General features: G+C 44.3%; 1 protein-coding gene across 4 annotated transcripts in view; it reads right to left on the bottom strand.

The window, feature by feature from the left end:
* Positions 1-4930: 4930 nt before the first annotated feature.
* The window catches only part of LOC135538678 (glucagon receptor-like), a 73966-nt gene continuing 67550 nt past the window's right edge, over positions 4931-11346 (bottom strand). For all 4 annotated transcript variants that reach the window (XM_064964578.1, XM_064964580.1, XM_064964579.1 and 1 more), the window contains 4 exons: positions 11203-11291; positions 10631-10775; positions 8978-9019; positions 4931-8763 (listed from right to left, as the gene is read on the bottom strand). In XM_064964578.1, coding sequence (XP_064820650.1) covers positions 8344-8763; positions 8978-9019; positions 10631-10775; positions 11203-11291 — 696 coding nt within the window. In that variant the 3' untranslated portion in view covers positions 4931-8343. The remainder of the gene's footprint in view (positions 8764-8977; positions 9020-10630; positions 10776-11202; positions 11292-11346) is intronic.

Genomic DNA, 11346 nt, shown 5'->3' with positions numbered 1-11346 from the left:
ACAACGTGTTCTAAGGTATCATCAGTGAGATTGTCACAACGTGTTCTAAGGTGTCTCCAGTGAGATTGTCACAACGTGTTCTAAGGTGTCACCAGTGAGATTGTCAGCACGCGTCACAACGTGTTCTAAGGTGTCACCAGTGAGATTGTCACAACGTGCTCTAAGGTGTCACCAGTGAGATTGTCACAAAGTGTTCTAAGGTGTCACCAGTGAGATTGTCACAACGTGCTCTAAGTTGTCACCAGTGAGATTGTCACAACGTGTTCTAAGGTGTCACCAGTGAGATTGTAAGCACGCGTCACAACGTGTTCTAAGGTGTCACCAGTGAGATTGTCACAATGTGCTCTAAGGTGTCACCAGTGAGATTGTCACAACGTGTTCTAAGGTGTCACCAGTGAGATTGTCACAACGTGCTCTAAGGTGTCACCAGTAAGATTGTCACAACGTGTTCTAAGGTGTCACCAGTGAGATTGTCACAACGTGTTCTAAGGTGTCTCCAGTGAGATTGTCACAACGTGTTCTAAGGTGTCTCCAGTGAGATTGTCACAACGTGTTCTAAGGTGTCTCCTGTGAGATTGTCACAACGTGTTCTAAGGTGTCCCCAGTGAGATTGTCACAACGTGTTCTAAGGTGTCACCAGTGAGATTGTCACAACGTGTTCTAAGGTGTCACCAGTGAGATTGTCACAACGTGTTCTAAGGTGTCACCAGTGAGATTGTCACAGCGTGTTCTAAGGTGTCTCCAGTGAGATTGTCACAACGTGTTCTAAGGTGTCCCCAGTGAGATTGTCACAACGTGTTCTAAGGTGTCACCAGTGAGATTGTCAGCACGCGTCACAACGTGTTCTAAGGTGTCACCAGTGAGATTGTCACAACGTGTTCTAAGGTGTCTCCAGTGAGATTGTCACAACGTGTTCTAAGGTGTCACCAGTGAGATTGTCACAACGTGTTCTAAGGTGTCCCCAGTGAGATTGTCACAACGTGTTCTAAGGTATCATCAGTGAGATTGTCACAACGTGTTCTAAGGTGTCTCCAGTGAGATTGTCACAACGTGTTCTAAGGTGTCACCAGTGAGATTGTCAGCACGCGTCACAACGTGTTCTAAGGTGTCACCAGTGAGATTGTCACAACGTGCTCTAAGGTGTCACCAGTGAGATTGTCACAAAGTGTTCTAAGGTGTCACCAGTGAGATTGTCACAACGTGCTCTAAGTTGTCACCAGTGAGATTGTCACAACGTGTTCTAAGGTGTCACCAGTGAGATTGTAAGCACGCGTCACAACGTGTTCTAAGGTGTCACCAGTGAGATTGTCACAATGTGCTCTAAGGTGTCACCAGTGAGATTGTCACAACGTGTTCTAAGGTGTCACCAGTGAGATTGTCACAACGTGCTCTAAGGTGTCACCAGTAAGATTGTCACAACGTGTTCTAAGGTGTCACCAGTGAGATTGTCACAACGTGTTCTAAGGTGTCTCCAGTGAGATTGTCACAACGTGTTCTAAGGTGTCTCCAGTGAGATTGTCACAACGTGTTCTAAGGTGTCTCCTGTGAGATTGTCACAACGTGTTCTAAGGTGTCCCCAGTGAGATTGTCACAACGTGTTCTAAGGTGTCACCAGTGAGATTGTCACAACGTGTTCTAAGGTGTCACCAGTGAGATTGTCACAACGTGTTCTAAGGTGTCACCAGTGAGATTGTCACAGCGTGTTCTAAGGTGTCTGCAGTGAGATTGTCACAACGTGTTCTAAGGTGTCCCCAGTGAGATTGTCACAACGTGTTCTAAGGTGTCACCAGTGAGATTGTCAGCACGCGTCACAACGTGTTCTAAGGTGTCACCAGTGAGATTGTCACAACGTGTTCTAAGGTGTCTCCAGTGAGATTGTCACAACGTGTTCTAAGGTGTCACCAGTGAGATTGTCACAACGTGTTCTAAGGTGTCATCAGTGAGATTGTCACAACGTGCTCTAAGGTGTCATCAGTGAGATTGTCATAACGTGTTCTAAGGTGTCATCAGTGAGATTGTCAGCACGCGTCACAACGTGTTCTAAGGTGTCACCAGTGAGATTGTCACAACGTGTTCTAAGGTGTCTCCAGTGAGATTGTCACAACGTGTTCTAAGGTGTCACCAGTGAGATTGTCACAACGTGCTCTAAGGTGTCATCAGTGAGATTGTCACAACGTGCTCTAAGGTGTCTCCAGTGAGATTGTCACAACGTGTTCTAAGGTGTCACCAGTGAGATTGACACAACGTGTTCTAAGGTGTCCCCAGTGAGATTGTCACAACGTGTTCTAAAGTGTCATCAGTGAGATTGTCACAACGTGCTCTAAGGTGTCACCAGTGAGATTGTCAGCACGCGTCACATCGTGCTCTGAGGTGTCACCAGTGCGTGTTCTAAGGTGTCACCAGTGAGATTGTCACAACGTGTTCTAAGGTGTCCCCAGTGAGATTGTCACAACGTGTTCTAAGGTGTCCCCAGTGAGATTGTCACAACGTGTTCTAAGGTGTCCCCAGTGAGATTGTCACAACGTGTTCTAAGGTGTCATCAGTGAGATTGTCACAACGTGTTCTAAGGTGTCATCAGTGAGATTGTCATAACGTGTTCTAAGGTGTCATCAGTGAGATTGTCACAACTTGTTCTAAGGTGTCATCAGTGAGATTGTCAGCACGCGTCTCAACGTGCTCTTTGGAAATGCCAAGTTATTTTCTTTCTTTCTTCTTTCCTGGAAAATATTGACGTTGACAAATTGGATTCATGGTCTGTCTTGTCTCTTGGTTTCTCCTTGGCAGTACAGTGGTAATAGAGGCAGCTAGCTGCCAACGGCTACAAAGGACAGATTGCTGAACAACATGGTAATGATGATGATATGTGATAAACTGATCAGAACCTCAGAGGGTTTGGGTTAAAGCAGAAGGAACATTTCCTTTGGACCTTCTGTACGTTCCCACAGTGTCAATACAACGTCTATTCAACGTCTATTCAACGTCTATTCAACGTCTATTCCACGTCTATTCCACGTCTATTCCACATCTATTTCACGTCTATTCAACGTCTATTCCACGTCTATTCCACGTCGGCTCAAAGTCGTTGAAATGACGCGGAAGCGATGCTGAATCAGCCAGTGTGTAATAAAGTCCTGCTCGTCTTCCTCTTCAGATGAAGTCAACCGCTGACACATAGAAAGAATGAAGCAGGTTTCCCTTCCACCACATTGAGATCATTATCATAGCATTGTGATGAGGACCTCAGAGGAAACAGTTGTGATGACGACCTCAGAGGAAACAGTTGTGATGAGGACCTCAGAGGAAACAGTTGTGATGAGGACCTCAGAGGAAACAGTTGTGATGAGGACCTCAGAGGAAACAGTTGTAATGAGGACCTCAGAGGAAACAGTTGTAATGAGGACCTCAGAGGAAACAGTTGTAATGAGGACCTCAGAGGAAACAGTTGTGATGAGGACCTCAGAGGAAACAGTTGTAATGAGGGCCTCAGAGGAAACAGTTGTAATGAGGACCTCAGAGGAAACAGTTGTAATGAGGACCTCAGAGAAAACAGTTGTAATAAGGACCTCAGAGGAAACAGTTGTAATGAGGACCTCAGAGGAAACAGTTGTAATGAGGACCTCAGAGGAAACAGTTGTAATGAGGACCTCAGAGGAAACAGTTGTGATGAGGACCTCAGAGGAAACAGTTGTAATGAGGACCTCAGAGGAAACAGTTGTAATGAGGACCTCAGAGGAAACAGTTGTAATGAGGACCTCAGAGGAAACAGTTGTGATGAGGACCTCAGAGGAAACAGTTGTGATGAGGACCTCAGAGGAAACAGTTGTGATGAGGACCTCAGAGGAAACAGTTGTGATGAGGACCTCAGAGGAAACAGTTGTAATGAGGACCTCAGAGGAAACAGTTGTGATGAGGACCTCAAGAGGAAACAGTTGTGATGACGACCTCAGAGGAAACAGTTGTAATGAGGACCTCAGAGGAAACAGTTGTAATGAGGAACTCAGAGGAAACAGTTGTAATGAGGACCTCGGAGGAAACAGTTGTAATGAGGACCTCAGAGGAAACAGTTGTGATGAGGACCTCAGAGGAAACAGTTGTAATGAGGACCTCAGAGGAAACAGTTGTAATGAGGACCTCAGAGGAAACAGTTGTAATGAGGACCTCAGAGGAAACAGTTGTAATGAGGACCTCAGAGGAAACAGTTGTAATGAGGACCTCAGAGGAAACAGTTGTGATGAGGACCTCAGAGGAAACAGTTGTAATGAGGACCTCAGAGGAAACAGTTGTAATGAGGACCTCAGAGGAAACAGTTGTGATGAGGACCTCAGAGGAAACAGTTGTAATGAGGACCTCAGAGGAAACAGTCAATCAATCACTGATGAATGGTTGATGAAACAATTGTGTAGAATGATACGTTTGTGTACATATAAACAACTGATTGGTGTTCAAGCCTTTGTTTTAACCACCTGATGACAGAGGTTGTGTCCCAAATTGAACCCTCTTCACTGTAGCCCATAGGGCTCTGTGTCAGAAGTAGTGCACTATATAGGAATAGGGTTCTGTGCCAAAAGTAGTGCACTATATAGGAAATAGGGTTCTGTGCCAAAAGTAGTGTACTATATAGGGAATAGGGTTCTAGTCAAAAGTAGTGTACTATATAGGGAATAGGGCTCTGTGTCAAAAGTAGTGCACTATATAAGGAATAGGGTTCTAGTCAAAAGTAGTGTACTATATAGAGAATAGGGCTCTGTGTCAAAAGTAGTGCACTATATAAGGAATAGGGTTCTAGTCAAAAGTAGTGTACTATATAGAGAATAGGGCTCTGTGTCAAAAGTAGTGCACTAGATAAGGAATAGGGTTCTAGTCAAAAGTAGTGCACTAGATAGAGAATACGGTGACCTTCAGGATGCACAAAGAGAGAACAGTCTTGATGGTCAGTTGGTCATCTCTTTTAATCATTAGAATCTTTTCGAATCATGTCGACTTCTAACGGAACACAGAACAACATATTTCATTCCTCTCTGTTTTAGAACTTGGTATGTACATTCTACACATCATGGAGTTATCATGTCATGAGTAGGCTCGAGACAGGAGTTTACCCTGCCCATGGGACCGACCCAGGGCCCGTATTCTCAATACGTCTAAGAAGAGGAGCAGGAGCGCTGATCTAGAATCAGGTTTGCCTTTCAGAACATAACAAATAAGATTACATGGACAGGGAGGACCTGATCCTAGATCAGCATTCATACTCTTAAACTTTTATTTAACTAGGAAAGACAGTTAAGAACAAATTCTTATTTACAATGACGGCCTGCCCCAGATGACGCTGAGCCAATTGTGCACCGCCCCTGTGGGACTCCCAATCACAGCCGGTGATACAGCCTGGATTCGAACCAGGGTGTCTGTAGTGATACGTCTGGCACTGTAGCTGCAGTGCCTTGGACCACTGCGCCACTTAGGAGACGCTTTGTGAATACAGGCGCAGGCCTTTAGCTGGTGTTAGTTATTAACAATGGGGTTGCAGAGTCGTTCCTGGTTAGTTAACGTAGGCAGGAAATCCTCTGGGCCCTACTCATGATGACGACGCCCTCGACCTCACACACTGTACGTGGGTTCAGTGAGGACAGATCAGCCTATTGGGTGTTAGCCCTTTGCATCATCAAGCTCTGATTAGTCTGAGAAACGCTGGGGTAGATCACAAGCGTAGGAGTTTCTCCAGGACCTACGATCTCGAGGTTTTCCTGCACGGTGAGGTCACAGAGTAAAACATCCACAGAAACAGAAAACCTTGTATCTTCACCATCTACATGTACAGACATTGTAATATCCCCATTAGTCCGTAGCGCTAGTCCACAACCACACAGACATTGTAATATCCCCATTAGTCCGTAGCGCTAGTCCACAACCACACAGACATTGTAATATCCCCATTAGTCCGTAGCGCTAGTCCACAACCACACAGACATTGTAATATCCCCATTAGTCCGTAGCGCTAGTCCACAACCACACAGACATTGTAATATCCCCATTAGTCCGTAGCGCTAGTCCACAACCACACAGACATTGTAATATCCCCATTAGTCCGTAGCGCTAGTCCACAACCACACAGACATTGTAATATCCCCATTAGTCCGTAGCGCTAGTCCACAACCACACAGACATTGTAATATCCCCATTAGTCCGTAGCGCTAGTCCACAACCACACAGACATTGTAATATCCCCATTAGTCCGTAGCGCTAGTCCACAACCACACAGACATTGTAATATCCCCATTAGTCCGTAGCGCTAGTCCACAACCACACAGACATTGTAATATCCCCATTAGTCCGTAGCGCTGGTCCACAACCACACAGACATTCTGACAGAATATGTCGGGTCAACGAAAAGAGGACGAGGGGGAGAGGTGCATGAATATCTTACATTTATACAGTCGGTCTGTGAGTCTGTCTGTTTCTCTGTCTGTGAGTCTGTCCGTTTCTCTGGCTGTGAGTCTGTCCGTTTCTCTGTCTGTGAGTCTGTCCGTTTCTCTGTCTGTGAGTCTGTCTGTTTCTCTGTCTATGAGTCTGTCCGTTTCTCTGTCTGTGAGTCTGTCTGTTTCTCTGTCTGTGAGTCTGTCCGTTTCTCTGTCTGTCCACTCAAAATGGGGCCAACAGTTCAGGGTGAAACTCAATATTCACTCCCCAAAAAATTGCACCCAAACAAACCACCCATAATCCTCTCAGAGAGAGAGAGTGAGAGGTCCAGTCCTCCACAGTCCCATAATCCTTAGGGGTTCCAGAAATGTCTGTCTGAATGCCAGACAGACCTGGCAACAATCTGGAATGTCCCGTTGTTCCACAGCTGAGTCTGTTCTCTGGGGTGTTCTGATCTGGTCCTGTCCTGGCCTGAGAGGGCAGAGATAGAACGCTCTGGTGGGAACGTGTGTGTGTGTGTCTCTCTGTGTGTGTGTGTGTGTGTGTGTGTGTCTCTCTGTGTGTGTGTGTGTGTGTCTCTCTCTGTGTGTGTGTGTGTGTGTGTGTGTCTCTCTGTGTGTGTGTGTGTGTGTGTGTGTGTGTGTGTGTGTGTGTGTGTGTGTGTGTGTGTGTGTGTGTGTGTGTGTGTGTGTGTGTGTGTGTGTGTGTGTGTGTGTTTGTGTGTAAATCTTTGTAAATCTGTGTAAATGTCACTTATTTTGGCACGGATTAGATCTATAATATGAATGGTTTAGTTATGCAAGATGTTATCAACAAGACGTGTCCATGGTGGTTTTGGTAGCAACGTGCTGAACTAAACTGTGCAAGTCAACAGTGAAGTACGGTGGCTGCTGAGGGTCATACAGAACCACAGCGCTGAGCTTTCATATGGCTCCCTATGCACTATACAGGGCTCTGGTCTAATGTAGTGCACTATATAGGGAATAGGACTCTGGTCTAATGTAGTGCACTATATAGGGAATAGGGTTCTGGTCTAAAGTAGTGCACTATATAGGGAATAGGGCTCTGGTCTAAAGTAATGTACTATATACAATAGGGTTCTGGTATAAAGTAGTGCACTATATAGGGACTAGTGCTCTGGTCTAAAGTAGTGCACTATATAGGGAATAGGGCTCTGGTCAAAAGTAGTGCACTATATAGGGAATAGGGCTCTGGTCTAAAGTAGTGTACTATATACAATAGGATCCTGGTCTAAAAATAGTGCACTATATAGGGACTATGGCACCGTTTGGGCCACACCCACAAAGATAGAGGACAAGTGAAGCTCTCAGTAGCAGTAGAGAACAAGGACACACGGTGTGGACTTCCTCACATGCATCTGGAAATGGAGGGTCATCACCTCCAGCCAATGTGAAGCTGCACCAATCCTACGCTTTAAATGATTGACGGGGGTGCGGAGACCCCGGAGCACAGCCAGGGAGTTGTTGAGCGAGGGTAGCGTTTGGTTAGCGGTCGTACACATGGACACAGATAGCAGGCCTACTAGTTTCCCTTTAGCAGTAGTCCTTGTCAACCTGAACACAGTGGGGAATGTGGTCAATCCCTTGGGGTCAAAATATGGTCACAGAAAAATAAACAGTAAAATGTTTCATATTTTCAGACCATCAACTCTTCTGGACCTGCAATCAACCAATCAATCAACCAATCAATCAACCAACCAATCAATCAACCAATCAACCAATCAATCAACCAACCAACCAACCAACCAATCAACCAACCAATCAACCAATCAATCCATAGGATCTGGACCTGCTGTGCATTAACGGTCCCCTCCAGTAGGTGTGTTGTCTCTTTCTACACCAGAACTCTTTAGCAATCTATCAATCAACCAATCAATCTATGCATAGGCCGGGGATGGTCTTCCCCCGTTGGTCAGAAGTTGCTTTCGGCGCCCTCCTCTGGGCGTGTATAACTCTGCGCCCTCTCCTCCAGACAAATGTCCTCCATCAGAGTGCTGCAGTTGTTAGTGCCACCATGTGGTGTGGAGGGACACTGCAGGGAGGACTGAGTCTTTGTTTTATCCGTCCTGTGGTGGCAGGACCCCACCAATCTACTGCTCTCATTGGGGGTGATGGAGGTTGAGGCAGGGTTAGGATCAGGGTCGTAGTCGGGGTCGGGGGTCAACTGTGAGTCTTTAGGGTCGCTGCCGTTGTCTTGGACACCGGCCAGGTTGCCGGTGACGATGCTGCCGCTCTTGACGTGAGGCGCGTGGCTGTATGTATGACGGTACTCTTCCTCGATGTCTTTACCCAGCTTCCACCTCTTCCACTTTTTCAACATCTCAGACTGGACCTGGAGAGAAACAAACAGATTGAGGGAGAGAGAAGGAGAGAGGAGGGAGGAAAAAAGAGAGAGCGAGAGAAAGAGAGAGAGAGAAAGAGAGAGAGAGAGTGAGAGAGAGAAGCAGATGAAGACAGATAATGCTAAGATTCTATAAGAGGGAGAGACACGAGAGAGAGGGGGAGAGGGAGAGAGGAGTGAGAGGAAAAAGGGCATTCAGACTCACCTCTTTGTTGACGAAACAATACAAGATGGCCACCAGTAGGCCCTGTAGAGAGGGAGAGGTTAAGAACACCTTATCACCACGGTAACACACCGTAACACCACATTAGTTTAGTTTATTCGGATCCCCATTAGCTACTGCACATGTCTCAGCTACTCTCCCTGGGGTCTATATAAAAGACAGTAAAAGCAGTGGGAGAACAAGTATCCAATTGTCATACTTGGGTAAAAGTAAAGATTACTTAATAGAAAATGACTCAAGTAAAAGTGAAAGTCACCCAGAAAAATCCTACTTGAGTAAAAATAAAAAAGTATTTGGTTTTAAATACACTTAAGTATCAAAAGCAAATGTAATTGCTAAATTATACTTACGTATCAAAAGTAAAAGTATAAATCATTTCTAATTCCTAATATTTAGCCAAATGACATGATTTTTTTGTTTTTATTTTATTTACTTTTGTAAATTTGGGTGCCAGCGGAAATGTATGAAGTGAAAGTAGTCAAAAATATGAATAGTAAAGATACGAAAAAAACGACTTAGTACTTTAAAGTATTTTTACTTTAGTACTTTAAAGTACTTTAAAATATTTTTACTTTAGTACTTTACACCAGTAATTCATAGACAAGAACAAGATAAGATGGTACATGAAATACTATTTATATATATATATATATATATATATATATACTATATAATACTATTTATATATATATATATATATACTATATAATACTATTTATATATATATATACTATATAATACCATTTATATATATATATACTATATAATACTATTTGTTCTTATACATATAGGAAAACAGACACCAAGAGACAACAAAAATAATATTTACACGCTATTCATATGTACATGTTCAAATTCACATTACAGTCTTATTACTACCCTATTTCACCTCTATGACAGAATAACACCTTATCACCATGGTGACACAACATACCACCACATTACAGTCTTATTACTACCCTATTTCACCTCTATGACAGCGTTACACCTTATCACCATGGTGACACAACATAACACCACATTATAGTCTTATTACTACCCTATTTCACCTCTATGACAGAATTACACCTTATCACCATGGTGACACAACACAACATACCACCACATTACAGTCTTATTACTACCCTATTTCACCTCTATGACAGCGTTACACCTTATCACCATGGTGACACAACACAACATAACACCACATTACAGTCTTATTACTACCCTATTTCACCTCTATGACAGAATAACACCTTATCACCATGGTGACACAACATACCACCACATTACAGTCTATTACTACCCTATTTCACCTCTATGACAGCGTTACACCTTATCACCATGGTGACACAACATAACACCACATTATAGTCTTATTACTACCCTATTTCACCTCTATGACAGAATTACACCTTATCACCATGGTGACACAACACAACATACCACCACATTACAGTCTTATTGCTACCCTATTTCCCCTCTATGACAGAATTACACCTTATCACCATGGTGACACAACATAACACCACATTACAGTCTTAATAATATAATGCCCTGTGGGACCTGGCCAAAAATAGTGCACTATATAGGGCAGAGGGGACATATCCGATGATGCCCATACAGGAAGTGATGTAAGTTTGATCTCCTGACCTGGAAGGAGTTGAAGAGGAGGTCGTAGAAGAGGCGGATGAGACGCATCTTGGAACCTTTGGGGACGGACTCATCGATGACTAAGGTGAAGAGGATGGCGTGAATACCCAGCAGAGGGATGAGGGTCAGAGTGGATTTAGCCAGCCTGAGAGAGAGATACAGAGAGAGAGAGAGAGAGAGATACAGAGAGAGAGAGAGAGAGAGAGAGACAGAGAGAGAGAGAAACAGAGAGAAACAGAGAGAGAGAGAGAGTGAGAGAGAGAGAGAGAGTATGAGGGAGAGAGAGAAGGGGGAGAAGGTGAGAGAACGCGGGAGAGAGAAAGAGAAAGGGGAGGAGGGCGACAGAATGAAAAGGGGGAGGAGAAGGAGAGAGATGGAGAGGGAGAGAGATAGAGAGTTATCCAATTGAAAGAAGGAGGAAGAAGGGGCGAGAGGAAAAGTTGGGGTCATAAAAGGAGAATGTTACAGAGACCAACCACACAATAGACACACAACTCTATAACCCGTTAATATATCAAGTACATGACTTTAGAAGGGGAGATGGGATGGAGGGATTTGAAGTCCTCAACCACCTGAACTTGTAATCTGTGTATCTCATCTGATGGGCCTTGAGCTTCGACATCAGGATCTTTATAATCCGGGTGAAGATAAAGAAATTCATCTGAGAAAGAGAACGAGAAAAAAGACAAAAGGAGAAAGAAATTAAGCCGTCTGTG

The sequence above is a fragment of the Oncorhynchus masou genome, unplaced genomic scaffold (genome assembly GCF_036934945.1).
Source record: "Oncorhynchus masou masou isolate Uvic2021 unplaced genomic scaffold, UVic_Omas_1.1 unplaced_scaffold_828, whole genome shotgun sequence".
In the NCBI taxonomy this organism is placed as follows: Eukaryota; Metazoa; Chordata; class Actinopteri; order Salmoniformes; family Salmonidae; genus Oncorhynchus; species Oncorhynchus masou.
Note: the sequence above shows the minus strand (reverse complement) of the source record. Positions and strands in the feature narration are given on the sequence as shown.